Source organism: Anguilla rostrata, chromosome 13 (genome assembly GCF_018555375.3).
Source record: "Anguilla rostrata isolate EN2019 chromosome 13, ASM1855537v3, whole genome shotgun sequence".
In the NCBI taxonomy this organism is placed as follows: Eukaryota; Metazoa; Chordata; class Actinopteri; order Anguilliformes; family Anguillidae; genus Anguilla; species Anguilla rostrata.
In genome coordinates this window covers 32,582,665-32,597,399 of record NC_057945.1, presented here as the reverse complement: position 1 = coordinate 32,597,399, position 14,735 = coordinate 32,582,665, and the positions used below count along the sequence as shown (strand labels likewise).

Genomic DNA, 14,735 nt, shown 5'->3' with positions numbered 1-14,735 from the left:
TTAAGACAACCCTCTGTGCTGTAATGATAACACAGAGATTTATTATTAAAAATCTCATGCTCCAGGTGAGGCTTGAACTCACAACCTCGGCATCGCTTTACTGCATACTGCTGTATAAGTACCGCGCGCTAACCGATTGCGCTACTGGAGCTTGTGTGTGTTCAGGAGGTCTTCATTTTCCCCCCACTTCTTTTCTAAATACCAGCGCATAAACCTGACTCACACACTTACTAACATGTATTTAATCTTTTAGTGAAAATTTGCTGTGATTTTTGTGTCCACTCTTGGTGAGAATTGTCTTGCTAGTCTGGACCCTACCATCTCCAAAGAGAATATAATACATAGTAATCCTACTTGTGCAGGTTTCTCTATTTAGGACATGTTGGCTGGTTACATGTGTACTTTTTAAGACAACCCTTTGTGCTGTAATGATAACACACAGATTTATTAAAATCTCATGCTCTAGGTGAGGCTTGAACTCACAACCTCAGCTGCATATTGCTTTATAAGTATTGCACACTAACTGGTTGCACTACTGGAGCTTCTATGTTGTGCTTGCATACTTTGAAATCACATAATCCTGGTCTATACCATAACAAACACATTTAATGGGCTATGATTTGGGCTGATCTTGGCCACTCTTAGTGCAAACTTTCAGTCTGGTACATTGTACTTGTGTGCGTGTGTGTATGTGGACAATTAACAGAGATATATTTGTAGTAATTAGTACATAGGCATGTACATTTAGACAAAATACTTTGCTTATGTTTCTGTGGATTAAAGTGTAAAAAAATGCCAATATGCCACCACTAAGTATAGGCTTTGCAAAATGAATCCAATGTGGGGCATGGATTTTCAATAGGAAATTAGTTCACTGTGATTTTAAGCATTTGCTCATGAGTCTACATGGCATATCAAGGCAACACGAACTTTGACATGTTATGATAGCACAGTATTCTGCTTGACACAGCAACCACTGTGTTTTATATAAACCAGACAAATTATACTGTTGTTGTTAGTCTTAATATTCTTATTCGTGTTTGCATTCATTTATTCATTTTCAATAATAATGATAATATTCATATATCTGTCTGGCTGATCTGTGGTCAGTTTCAGGTCAGTGTAATGACATCACTTCCGTTACTTTCCGGAGTTTGTTGTTGACTGTCTGGATGTGTGAGTGGAGTCAAGTTATAATGACTATCCCAACAGCCGCAGCAATGATACAAGCAATTTATCCAAATCCGTTTTTGAAATAAGGACTGTCGGGTCGTCTGAAAAGAAATGTAGAGGTTATGTGATCCTGACAACATGTTAAGAGAGTGACCTGTGGGAAATGAGTAACCTTACAGCGAATAACCTCGGCGACAAAGGCTAGCCAGCTGTTCGTCTGGTAACAGGCAGTGTAGACTATTTCTTGAGCAGCCAGGTTTCACGTCTTCTTTTGCAGGAATTTCTGGTGCTTGACTGCGCGTCAATGCCGTATCATATGCAGGCGAGCACCTTCAGGTGGATACCTGCAAATTTAAATTGCCGCTAGAATGAAGCCGTGTACCTGGCTAACGGCGAAGGCGGTGTAACTTTACTTTTGGCAAGTGGGTAGTCTAGTCTAGTAGCTTAGTTAGACTAGCTAATGCTGACTGTGTGTCAGTTAACGATGGCTACTGCTGACTACTGTCTGTTTGGCACAGTTGCTTGCATTGTAAGTTAACGTTGGCTAACTCTGATTTAAATTTCCTTGCTACCGACATATCGTTCGCAACTTTCTGTTGGTTGCTTAGCTGCTAACTAGCTAGCTAGCTATGTCTTTCGGGTCGGACACATTTCCAAACCTAAAGTTTCTCGAAATTAACACTAACGTTATGTAGCTGACTAGCTACTCAACTACAGTAGCCAGGTACAGATTAATATTGGCTCAGAAAATGGCAGACGAGCTAGCCAGCCGGATTCGTGGAAGTTTAGCTAATACTGGCTCGTATTAACAGTTAGCATATTAGCTATTGTTGTCAAGCTGGTTTGCTCTTACAGTCTAATAACGTTATCCGACTGGTCATGGGCGATTAAATGGTTGGCTAGCAAGTTAGTTTGGTGACTATTCATAAACCAACCTTACACCTGGAGAACAGTTGGTAAGCATTGGGGGCGAGGACAGTTAGAGATGGATCAACTTAAAGTTAAAGACCGAATCCTGGAAAATCTTTCGTTGTCGGTGAAGAAGGTAAGTAAAAAAAAAGACTCTTAGGGGCCGGGGTATAAGTAGTATGATAAATTATATAGGCATGTATAGCCTGTGATGCAACTTCTGTAGTACTAGGTTTATTTTTGACACATTTCAATGTAGAAACTTAAACGTCACCAAATCCTGTTGTCTCCATAGATAGGCATAGTACAACACGGTTCAACACAAACAATTATCCTAAATTGTTACAGTTGTATGTTCAAGGCAAACAAAAGTCTAAAAAGGAAGAATTCTACTAGATTTATGCATGTGTAGCACATGATAGCTATTAATACACCAGTGCAATCATACAGTATTTTCTGTAACGTTCCTTTAGCACTGTTAACAAGTGAATTGTTTATACTCCTATATGACTGAGTTCTAAAGTTTCATTGAAGGAATAAATTGAAAGTTTTTTTTGCCTTGAAAAAGTTAGTGATTGTACAATTTATATTGAAAGACACCAGTTCTTGTCATTGTCTTGCTATCAGTGTCTGTATGCATATGTCTTCAGTTGCAGAGTTACTTTGCCGCCTGTGAAGATGAGACTCCAGCTATCAGGAACCATGACCGTGTCTTACAACGTCTATGTGAGCACTTGGACCACGCCCTCCTCTACGGGTATGAGAAAGGAGCTCTGATGCTTCTGTTTGTTCACCTGTCTGTCCAGGAGCCGAACAGTGGAGAAAACTGTGGTCGATTTTGGAGTGTATGTAGTTACGTGTCTGGTTAAAGGGAAAGGAAAACACTGTGTTGTAGGGTTGCTGTGCTGCCGAGGTTTGTGTTCTGCTGAGCACAAATAACTGAGATGTTTTGTTGGCATAAAAAGTTAGGTAAACCATTTAGCTGTTTATCCTGTTAAACGTTCTTCTCTGGAGTATATGGAGTAGAGAGTGAAGCAGAACACTTTTTCTCAGACTGCAGAACATCTCCTCGGGATACTGGGTCCTGGTTCTGCATTTCACACGCAGAGAAGCAATCCGGCAGATAGAGGGACTCCAGCAAATTGCCACCAACCTTGGACGCAGTGAGTGAAAACCTGCACCGTTATGCAGACACATGGACAGGCACGTGTAGGTTGTACAGTCACGGTCCGCCCTGTTTGCTGGTAGGGAAAGTTGCAAATGCTTATGATTGAGAAAGTATTAAAAAATTTTTTTTTTGCTACATTATTGTAATTCATATACCCTTCTGTAATTATTTTTAACTCCTATTTTTCATGTAGGTAACCTGCTCATAGGGCCCTGTTGGTAGCAGGGTGATGACTTCACTATGGCAACTCACTTAAAATGAAACTAGTTCTTCCTTGTACAGCTGTTTGTGCACAATCACCTGTGCTCAGATCTGCTCATAGAGAGCAGGGGATTTGCACATTATGTCCTTGATTTTCTAGCCAGTCTGTGTGCTTGGCCATGTGAATGTATTGTAACTAAGAATTATAGATCAGTATCCTTATTTAATGTGGGCAGTGTTGGTAATGTAATTGTTCTGGTAACGGTGGTGTTGTGGTCTGAATCCTGTTTAGGCCGAGCATGGCTGTACTTGGCGCTGAGCGAGAGTTCTCTGGAGAGCTACCTCCGTCTCTTTCAGGAAAACCAGGCCCTGCTGCAGAAGTACTATTATGAGTGAGTCTCTTTTTCTGAAGACCGATCTCCCATGCATTGAGTTGGACAGCTGTGCTTGGTAGCTGTTTGGTGGCTGGTGTGTAAATGGGCACCGTGTATTTCTTTTACAGAAACGCCTTGGTCTGCAGCCACGATCATCTCACACTGTTCCTCACTCTGGTGTCAGGACTGGAGTTCATTCGATTTGACTTGGAGTTGGTATGTCCACTGCCGTCCTATTAAAAACCATCAGAAGCGTGTCATTGGGCTGCAAGCAGAGGTTTATGAGCCATATGAAACTGAGTGACATTTCTATAGTTATAGTTGGTAAATGTGTCGTGTCACAAATGCTATTTGTTTCCCTCTGGTCAAAAGCGGCCTGTTGCAAAAATATGTTTGCTTCTAGTGGTGTTGTATGCTATCAATGTAAAATGTACGTTTGCAAGTAGCTTTGGCTAAACGGTTCTGCCAAATTACTTAATTGTTATAGGATTGTTAATGTAAGATATATTTAGAAAGTGCCTGGTCCCCCCGCCCCACCCCCTCCCGGTTTGAAACTTAATTTCTTTTCCTTGCTCCCACTGGTGCAGGATGCCCCCTATTTGGATGTGACACCCTACATGCCGGAGTACTACAAGCCTCAGAACCTGTTGGACTTTGAAGAGCGGCTGCCCGGTGTGGACAGCCTGTCGCTGCACTCTTTCACCTCCACCAATCTGGAGTGGGACGACAGTGCCATCGCCCCCTCCAGTGAGGGTAAGGACCCCCCGGGGGCACACCCTATCTCACACATTCGATTGTGTGATCAAATCACCAGTAATGGAAGCCGTTAATTGGCTGGTGTCATATCGGACAGTTAACTGTTAAATTGCACTATTGCTTCACGTATGCTCGCTGCCATCCAATTGGATGCTTATATTGATTTATTTCAGTTGACCGGAGCATGTGGAATGATAAAGTATCCAAACAACCAATCGAAGTCAAGAGTGAAAGACTTGCTGTGAAATTTGACTGCTTTTGACTGTTGACTGATTGATTGTGAAGATAAAAGTTGTGAATGCTCCTCGTATAGTCATTACTTTCTCACCTGCCTGCCACAACATAGTGACACAAACACGGTTAAGTTGAATTAATGTTGAATTCATTAATAAAAAAACCGCAACAGAGAAAAAACAAACAAAAATGTTAGCTGTTATGTTTTTTTCCATGTCACTGTTTTATTTTTCTATCTGCCATTCTCTTTATATTCCTTGTCTTCCCTCCATTTTTAGATTATGATTTTGGTGACCTTTTCCCCGTTTTGCAGTCACTGCCCAGTGCTGACTGGGAAGGTGGGAAGAGTTTATCCAATCCCCTCCCTACTCACATGCACGAACACACACACACACACACACACACACACCTGTGCGTCTGCTCGTCCTGCTGCTCCACGCTTGTCCGGTCGCATGTTTCACTGGCCGGTCTTTTTGTAATCTGTAACGTCAAAGTGCAGTGCTCAGCTACATCCCCTTCATTGGCAAAAACCAACTCTCCTGGCTTCAGTCTTTATCCGTATAATTACTAACGTGGGAAGTGATCACTTTTTTTGCATTTGCTATTTATCTTAAATACCGGTTATTGTTCATTCATTAACACTGGAATTCCTGGAAGGAATGATCTTGGGGAACTAAATACAAACCTGATTGCGTCATAGCAGAAGTCACACAGCATTTTGGGCGATACGGAGTCCTCCATTAACGGGGCTTTTGATCAAGATTCTTTGGGTCTCCAGCACTTGACACTGTTTGATCAGGCTTTGATTGCATTTCAGCAGTGATTTGTAATGGTTAGTCAACATTTGATTGCATTTGAGTTCCTCTCAGTTGCTCATATCACCTGTGGATATCCTTGAAGAGAAGTGTATGGGTCATTGTCTCATCAAGAGTGGATGCAGACAACCAGAAGAGAAAGGCGGTGTTTGTAATTCTTATGGAGAAAGTCAGTTGCTGCCTTAAGTGGTTTACATGGGAACTGTGATAGTTTAGAGTTCTTGGCTGGACCGCAACAGCGGGGCCAGCCCTACAAACGTGAATGTTTATGACTAACTGACTGAGTGATAAAGTTACACCGCGCATGTCTGACGTTGGCCGGTAGTCCAGCCATATACTAGGTTTTAGGGGAGGGTCGAGGAAGCAATAGAAGACAGTGCTAGAGTGCATGCTACTAAAAGTTTGTTAGTAAAAGCTTTTTGAGAGGATGAATAATTACTTTTCTTTGGCATGGATCCATTTGAAGACAATATGGGGTGAGTTTGTTTAGTCTTTGCATCCATCATTATGCTGAGAAATAGCTAAACCATTTGTAGTGATAGTATTTCTCTGAAAACGCACGAAAGCACGCTGGTATAATAAAACAATGACGGTAAATACATATATATATATATAGTCCGCTTCGTTCCGTTGCTACCATAATATGACAAACTGTCTTGTGTCTACAGCTGGAGTTTCTTGCTGCAATTACTAATATTGAATATAAACAAAAGACGCAATTTATGCTGTGGTCTTCCAATGTCTAAATAATTAATACTGTACTCTGCGGCTATGCAATCAGGTTACCTCTGCAACAAAATACATGTTCTGAGTTTGGATTTTATGTAGATGATCTGTTTGTCTGGGTTTGGGTTTTCCCTTACAGCATGGACTGGTACTAATACACACTACAACCCCTCAGTGTTGCTGATGTAACTCACCCTGTCTGGTGTCTAACCTTGTAAGCAATAGCTGCAAAATGCCAGAGCCACAGAGTTAAAAATGGGTCAAACAAATAAATCGATCAGTCCTCAATGGATCCGTAAGTTTTTTTGATTAGATGCATTTTGGCATGTTGATGTGTCAACGTGTATGTGTCTGTCTGTTTTTGTATGTGTCTGCAAGTTTTAATCATGTTCAGTGTGTCCTGGCATGAGGTGTCTGTCTGTATATGTTCATTCTGACCTTATTGGTTGTGTTTTGTCACTGTATCTGATTGGTGCCTCGTCCTGTCTGTTTGTCTGCCTCTCTGATTCAGTGTCTGCTGTTCCTCTTCCTACAGAGGGTGACCTCACTGACCCCGTCCCCTGCCCTTGCTCCATCGCCCCAGAATCACCGCCGGTCATCGCCACGGTGATGGGGACGGGAGCAGCGGGGGCCTTCACAAAAGACTCGGGCGCATGCACGTACGCTGACGTCACTCCCACCCAGAGGACCAGCTGGCCAGACTGCTCAAACGGGGACGACACTGAAAGCACAGAGCTGGAGGTTATCCGGTCAGCAGAGCTCTCTCATTACTGCCCCTTACTGTCCATTACTGCTTATTCATGCTCATGACTACTCGTTACTGTCCATTACTGCTTATTCATGCTCATGACTGCTCGTTACTGTTCATTACTGCTTATTCATGCTCATGACTACTCGTTACTGTCCATTACTGCTTATTCATGCTCATGACTACTCGTTACTGTTCATTACTGCTTATTCATGCTCATGACTACTCGTTACTGTCCATTACTGCTTATTCATGCTCATGACTACTCGTTACTGTCCATTACTGCTTATTCATGCTCATGACTACTCGTTACTGTTCATTACTGCTTATTCATGCTCATGACTACTCCTTACTGTTCATTACTGCTTATTAATGCTCATGACTACTCGTTACTGTTCATTACTGCTTATTAATGCTCATGACTACTCGTTACTGTTCATTACTGCTTATTAATGCTCATGACTGCTCGTTACTGTCCATTACTGCTTATTCATGCTCATGACTACTCCTTACTGTTCATTACTGCTTATTAATGCTCATAACTACTCCTTACTGTTCATTACTGCTTATTCATGCTCATGACTACTCCTTACTGTTCATTACTGCTTATTAATGCTCATAACTACTCGTTACTGTTGAAAATAATGTTGAAAATAAGAGGTTTTTACTGTGTTCCTCTCGCTCCTGTCCCAGGGTGGCCCGTCGGAGGAAGCCAGGGAAGAGGCGGCGAGGGAAGGGGGTGTCGGAGTGTGTAGAGAGGGCACATGAGGAGGCTCCAGGGGGCTGCTGCGCTGGGGAGGGGCCCGTGTCCTCTGGAGGGCCCCATGAGGAAGGGACGGGCCCGGTGAGGGCCCGGGACGAGGAGGCGGAGGAGGACGTGGAGGGGTTGCTCCGCCTCCCGGAGATGACTGACACCTCGTCCATGGAGGGCGTAGGAGAGCTCCTGAGCGAGGTGGTGAACAGCCTGGACAGGGACGGGCGTGGCTGGGAGGGGGAGGCCGGAGGGGGCCGCGGGACGAAGGGAGGCTCCAGTGCTGGGGCAGGGGCGGGCCCCCTGTGCCCACAGCAGCAGCCCTTTCGGGGGGACCCTGAGGGCGAGCCCCCTGCCACGCCCTCCCCCCTGTCCCGCCCCACGGCTCAGGACCCCACCTTCCTGCAGGTCCCCCCGGCTCCTGCAGATTTCTACCGTTTCACCCCCCACAGTCCCGGCTCTGCTGTCCCGTGCGACGAACACGATGACCCCGCAGAGCCTGGCCAGTCAGAGGCCCTGCCGGGTTGCCATGACGATGAGGCAGAGAAGCCAGTGGGACCAGACTCCGCCCCCGCCCTAGTGGAGGAGGGAGAGGAGGCGTGTCCTGAGCGGGAGGAGAACGGGCATCGCACAGACGAAGAGAGCCAGGAAGTGAAGGAGGAGGAGCCGCCCGGCCCGGCAGACAGCAGCCATCCTGCTGAAATCCAGTGAGACGCCTGTCATTAAACACAGTAGTGTTTGGCTAGTTGATCTCCGTAAATTACATTACAGACATTAGCAGATGCTCTTATCCAGAACCACTTACACAACATTTTACCATTTATACAGCTGGATCTATACTGAGCAATGCAGGTTAAGTATCTTTCTCAAGGGTACAACGGTAGTGGTAACGGTTGGTCTTGTAACTTTTAGGTTGCATGACCAGCTCCTTACCCATTCTACAACACTGTCGCCCACTACGCCTACTGTTATGGTATACGGTCCCTTTAAGCTTTTGAACTGAATTCCCTGTCTCTGTGGCACTGACCGTGAGCTTTTTATTTCAGGGTGGACAACAACCACCTGCTGCTGCTCATGCTGCATGTGTTCAGGGAGAGTGAGGAGCAGCTCTGCAAGGTGAGGGGGGTGGGAGGGAGTTAGGCCAGCTGTGCCACAGACAGGCTAGAGCTGGTCCCGTGTGCACACACACACACACACACACACACACACACACACACACACACACACAGACGTACATACGCAGACACACATACACAGATGCACAAATTTACACACACATGCACACACACCGACACGCGTACACACACATGCAGACACGCATACACACACACACACACATACACACACACACACACACACACACACACACACAAACACACCCGCATGCACACACAGACATGCATACACCCACACACACACACACACACACACACACAAACACACCCGCATGCACACACAGACATGCATACACCCACACACACACACACACACACCCACATCATGTGTAGTGTGATTACATCAAGCCCACACATGTAAGGCTGCCTGGAGGAGAACACAATGTGTTTTATCCGGCAGGAGAACAGGGGACCAGCAGGGGTTGGGTCTGAGCTCTCTGTTTTAACCAGTGGTCTTTCAGATGGTGAGCATGAGCACAGGCCACATGGAGGGCAACCTGCAGGCGCTCTACGTGCTGCTGACGGACTCCTGCGTTTACCTGCTCCGCAGAGGTGAGCTCCACTGGGCTAGCTGTCAGCACCAGGGCTAGCTGTCAGCACCAGGGCTAGCTGTTAGCACCAGGGCTAGCTGTCAGCACCAGGGCTAGCTGTTAGCACCAGGGCTAGCTGTTAGCACCAGGGCTAGCTGTCAGCACCAGGGCTGTGTTTGAGGGCTTAAGAACGCTCAGGTTTCCTTACGAATGTCCCGCGTGTTCCCTCTTTCCCAAGGCTCTGTGGAGAAGCCCTACAACGTGGAGGACAGCCTGAGCTACAGCGAGCTGGACTCCATCTCCGTGAGTGTGGCCTAGCTGTGCGTGGAGCCTAGCTGTGCGTGGAGCGTGGGGCTCCTGGGCTCTGTTAGTAAGGTCTGTGACTGGAGGCCGTGTGCGTCTGTGTCTCAGGTGGGTCTGGACCAGCAGACGGTCCGGCTGGTGTGTGCCGACAGGAGCAGGCAGGTCCTGCTGGACACTGCGGACGTGTCGCTGACCGTGTGAGTGCCACCTCCGCCCCCTTCCTCTGGCTCCGAGCTTTTATGTTGTGTACATGCTTTTATTTAGATCTAAAAGTAATGTATGAGGCTGTGCTTTTTGCCAACTTTAAAAAGAAATGTTTTGTCAAACACAGCTGTACACCGATCTCACACACTGCAGCCCTACGTTGTGGAGGTGTCATACTGCTTATGAATCTGGAGCCGACTTACTGATGAGCATTAGAGTATTATGAAGACATTCTCATAAATACCAGTGAATAAAATGTATATTTGTTGCCATAAGCGCTTCTCTGTAAAGTTGTGCAAGTACCCCCAGTAAGTGGTAATGAGCACTCTTACTAAAGTACACACGGAGGCTAACAGTCGGCTGTAATATGGCCGTCACCTTAAATTTCGGTCCTTGACTCGTGTGTTACCCCCTCACTCCCGTGTCCCGCCTGTGTCTTTCCCTCAGCTGGTTTCTGGATGCTTTGAATTCGGCCATGGCTGGAGGACGTGGGGAGCCCCCCCGCCCGCCCGTCCTGACCGACGCGACCATGGAGAGGCTCGCCCTCACCAAGTTCGTGTGCCAGGAGGCGCACTGCCAGGTACAGCTCGCTCCGCCCAGGCTGAGTAAAGGCCTCTCCTGTTCACAGTCGGTTACACTGACTGTAAGACACATTCATCCTTCACTGTGACATGAAGCCAAAAACAACCAATCCCTGCCCTAAGATAATTGCACAAAGTTGTCATTGTGCTTGTATAATCTTTGGAAGTTGGTGCGATAACGGAAAATCTGGGGTTTTCCAGGTACCTCCACCCAGACTCAGAGGCATCCATGGGACCCCCATCATAAGTTTATTATTTGATATTATATTTTGATGCATTTTCCCAAATCTGGTCATTGCATGTTAAGTCTGGCCAGGGACCTCCAACAGTACCTTAGAGGAACCCCTGTTGAGAATCCAGGCAATACATAGCCTCAGTGTGTTCAGGATCATTATTCAGCTACCAGACATCCAGGCTGTTATTTCTGTGTGCTGCATTGTACTGCAGGTGTCTGAGGTGTGCATACGGCTGTATTCTCTGGTTCACTGGGAGGACCCCATGGATGTGACTGTGGGCTCCCCTGTGAATGGGCCCCTGGCCTCCAGCAGCACTAAGGAGGGGCCCCTGTTTTACCGCGCGGGGACCTCTTACCTGGGCAGGGGGCACTGGAAGAGGTGCTACCTTGTTCTCAGGTACAGTCACTTATGTTTGGTTTAAATGCCTGCTGTCCTACTTTTATCGATTTATTTCTGTTCCACTCTTGGTGCTTTTGGTGCTTGGTGTTTTTAATATGGTGCCTGTAATATTGTGCAGTATGGACACGTTTGCATGTTGAGTTGGTGCTTTTTGTCACATTTTTAACCTTCTTCCTACTTTAATCAAACGAAATGCTTTATATTTTACAGCAATGGTATACTGTATCAGTACCCAGAGAGAACAGACGTGAAACCACTTCTGTCCATTTCCTTGGGGTAAGACCACAGTACTTGCAACACGCTGTTGAACTTTGTTGTGTGGTACTAAGGCTTGGGCTGCTCACATGACCACACAAAAATCCAACTCAGTCCAGTACTGAGAAACTCAACGAATGTGATTTTCCTTGTTTTGAGCCTACAGAATAGTTCATCACCTACATTGTTCATCGCTTTGCTCGTGGCGGGCGTGGGTAATTTCGGGGGCTTTCCCATGATGCCTTGCAGAGGGGAGCACTGCGGGGGCTGCCGGCGCTCCGGGTCCTCGGAGAGGCGGAACGCGTTCCAGGTGGTGCTGCCCAAGCGGCCGCCGCTGGAGCTGAGCGCAGACAGCGAGGGGGACATGGCCGAGTGGATGCAGCTGCTCTGCCAGGCGGCCTGCAGGGGGGTGAGGTCACACGCCTGCGTGCGCACGGGCCCCCGAGGGGCGCAGCTACAGCTCCAATCCCCCCCCCCCCCTAACCTGTCTGTTCTTTTTGGAAATATTTGTAGCACTGGTAACTTAAGAATAACTCTCTCTCTCTCACTCTCACACTCTCACGCTTTCCCTTTCTCTCTCACGCTTTCTCTTTCTCTCTCACGCTTTCTCTTTCTCTCTCACGCTTTCTCTTTCTCTCTCCCGCTTTTTCTTTCTCTCACACGCTTTCTCTTTCTCTCACACACTTTCTCTTTCTCTCACACACTTTCTCTTTCTCTCTCATACTCCCTTCTCTCTCTCTCTCTCTCTCTCCCTCCCTCCCTTACAGATGATCCCGCAGGGAGCTGGCCCCTCCCCATGTATCCCATGCTGCCTCGTGCTGACGGACAGGCAGTTGCTGACGTGTCACCAGGACTGCCAGACCAGCTTCTTCCGCTCCCTGGGGACGGCCGAGCTGCGTGACATCACCGCCGTGTGCCTGGAGACGGACGCAGCGTACTGCGTCATTGTGAGTCACCGATGACTCCACGCAGTTCACTGGTTTAAATGGTGTTTTTTCTGGGATGACAGGTTAAAGGCCGTCTCTCTCTCTCTCTCTCTCTCTCTCTCTCTCTCTCTCTCTCTGTCCTTCTACAGGAGTTCAGTGAGGAGCGTGCTCAATTCCTGCCCCCCTGGGTTCTGTACTTCAGCGGCTGTGAGGAGAGAGATCGGCTGCTCGGGGCTCTGCAGAGTGCATGGAGGGACGTCTTTCAGGTTAGACAGGAGGAGGAGGAGGAGAACCATGAAGAGAACTGCATACATAGAACATGCTAGAAAGCAACATTAAACTGTAATGGGATTAAACTAGTCTCCCCCAACCCCGCCCCTCTCTTTATCCACCTCATTTTGTCTCCTCATTGCCCCGCCCCTGTCCTCCTCGCCCCGCCCATCTCCTCCTCGCCCCGCCCCTCTCTTCCTCGCCCCCTCCCTCTCCTCCCACTCCCTGCCCATCTCCTCCTCGCCCCCCCCCACCTCCTCGCCCCTATCTCTCCGCCCCCGCCCCTCTCCTCATCGTCCCTCTCTTCTCCCGTTCCCCAGCTGACTCTCCCGCAGAAGGGCGTGTCGGACCCCGCTGTGCAGACGCGCTGCAGAGAGGCGCTGGCTCTGATCAGGAGCGGCTGGCAGCACGGGGACAGCCTGCACCCTGGCACAGCCCCCAGAGAGCCCTGGTGCTGAGGGACCGGGGGGGGGGGGGGACGTGGTCACGGAAACATCTGCTGACAGCACAAGCCGTGCCAGTCCCCTTTGCAAAGCACCTTCTCTGGATTACATGTGGGACTCTGTATTCCCGGGGGCAGAGAAGATGGTGGCAATGTAACGTTTCAGTCACTCCCGAAGGGTTACAGACTGAGACGGTTTGTTGTGTTAAAGCTGACCTGCTTATCCCCAGGTCTTCCGTTTAATAATAATAATGCTGCATTAGACCTCGGGCCCTCAGTGCACTGTGGTCTCAGTGTGGAGACCTGGTGTCAGTGCTCCCCGGAGTCTCTAAAGTGCTCTGCGGATGTCGCTGCAGAGAGTGGCCGAGGAGGGGAACGACGGGCTCACTCTGGGGACCGTGAGCACAAAAGCTGCTGGATTTCGGACCTGCGGAAGGGCCGGCTTTTTACCTCACTTTAATGTCGGTCGGTGCGGTCGAGCTGACCGTGCGGGACGAGGGAGAGGAGCGGGCTCAGGTCAGCGCGTTGGAGTGCTGAAGGAAAAGAGGGAGACCTGCACTAAGCCCTGTAAAGGTCACTGTTCATCTGGGAAAGACGGTGAACTAAAGCTCAGTATTTATTGCACAATGTCATTTTATTCGTTTTTATATTTTCATGGTTTGTGTTGGTCTGAGCACTCTGGCCTTGAGCGGATTGTGTGTGTGCGCGTGCACGCGCACTACTGCATTAACATTTCAGACGTTTTTATTTTATTTCCTCTTTTATTTTTCAAAAAATATAGGGAGCAATGGTTACAGTTGCATGCCGTTACCATGAGGTATTAAAGTGTGTGTGTGTGCTTGTGCGTGCGTGTGTGTGTGTTTGTGTGCGTGCGTTTGGCATGTTGGAGGTATACATTTTTAGCAAAGTTTTTTATTCTTACTAATTGACACAATGGAGCATTATGAGTTTGAATGCACACAGGATGAATGAATAAGCTGTTGTGGTGTGAAAGTAATTGGGCCTCATTCACGAAACGTGTTCAATCACATTTGATCATAAACTGTGTACTTGTGTTTCCAAGAATATTTTGCCATTCATGATTTTTTTCTTATCTGTATTTGTTTGTGGCTGTTTCTTTACGCTAATCGCATGAACAGGATTATGCATAACATTTACAAACAGTCAGCATTCATCATCTCATACACCTGGGATACGCACAAAAACAAAAGGTCTGCACATGTCATAAATTTTAAAGAATAAAAGTTTGGTGAATGAGGCCCATTGTCTTTGGGAGGAGGAAGAAATAAGAGTCGGGTGCTGCTTTTATTCATGGTGGAAGAGGTCCTGCACTGCACAGAGGGTCCGTCCTGTTTGAGTTTCAGTACAGTGCTGTGGCTTTGCTCTTGCTGATGGGCACTGGCTGATGTTGGAAAGTTGGGCTGTGACGGTTTGATTGACAGTTTACATGGCTCCTCCCCTGAGTGATCTCTGCTCCACACTGCCTTCAACTCAGATCAGCAACTGGAGAGCACTGGTATTTACTACTGCAGATCTAAAAATTTATGGGGAAAAAAACA

At 47.4% G+C, this 14,735-nt stretch overlaps 1 protein-coding gene and 1 non-coding gene across 3 annotated transcripts; one reads left to right on the top strand and one right to left on the bottom strand.

The window, feature by feature from the left end:
- Positions 1-57: 57 nt before the first annotated feature.
- On the bottom strand, positions 58-151 carry trnai-uau (transfer RNA isoleucine (anticodon UAU)). The gene is made up of 2 exons: positions 114-151; positions 58-93 (listed from the first exon to the last, which is right to left on the bottom strand). It is a non-coding gene; the product is annotated as a tRNA-Ile (tRNA).
- A 991-nt stretch (positions 152-1,142) lies between these two features.
- LOC135237734 (pleckstrin homology domain-containing family M member 2-like) lies at positions 1,143-14,241 on the top strand. 2 transcript variants are annotated; one of them, XM_064305125.1, is made up of 20 exons: positions 1,143-2,218; positions 2,733-2,839; positions 3,136-3,245; positions 3,744-3,843; positions 3,954-4,041; positions 4,413-4,578; positions 5,094-5,153; positions 6,892-7,105; positions 7,798-8,562; positions 8,902-8,971; positions 9,492-9,582; positions 9,799-9,863; positions 9,972-10,060; positions 10,515-10,647; positions 11,096-11,280; positions 11,494-11,559; positions 11,788-11,947; positions 12,306-12,485; positions 12,614-12,730; positions 13,055-14,241. In XM_064305125.1, exons 1-20 carry the CDS (start codon positions 2,159-2,161, stop codon positions 13,190-13,192), a joined length of 2,964 nt encoding a protein of 987 aa, XP_064161195.1. In that variant the 5' UTR covers positions 1,143-2,158; the 3' UTR covers positions 13,193-14,241. The 2 variants fall into 2 exon arrangements, with proteins under 2 accessions (XP_064161195.1, XP_064161196.1); XM_064305126.1 differs by lacking the exon at positions 5,094-5,153 and having other exon boundaries at positions 1,144-2,218.
- Positions 14,242-14,735: the final 494 nt, after the last annotated feature.

Coding starts and splice junctions, on each gene's coding strand:
- LOC135237734 (XM_064305125.1), top strand. CDS start 2,159: ATGGATCAACTTAAAGTTAAAGACCGAATCCTGGAAAATCTTTCGTTG. Junction 2,840..3,135: donor GACCACGCCCTCCTCTACGG/GTATGAGAAAGG, acceptor ACTTTTTCTCAG/ACTGCAGAACATCTCCTCGG. Junction 12,486..12,613: donor ACGCAGCGTACTGCGTCATT/GTGAGTCACCGA, acceptor GTCCTTCTACAG/GAGTTCAGTGAGGAGCGTGC.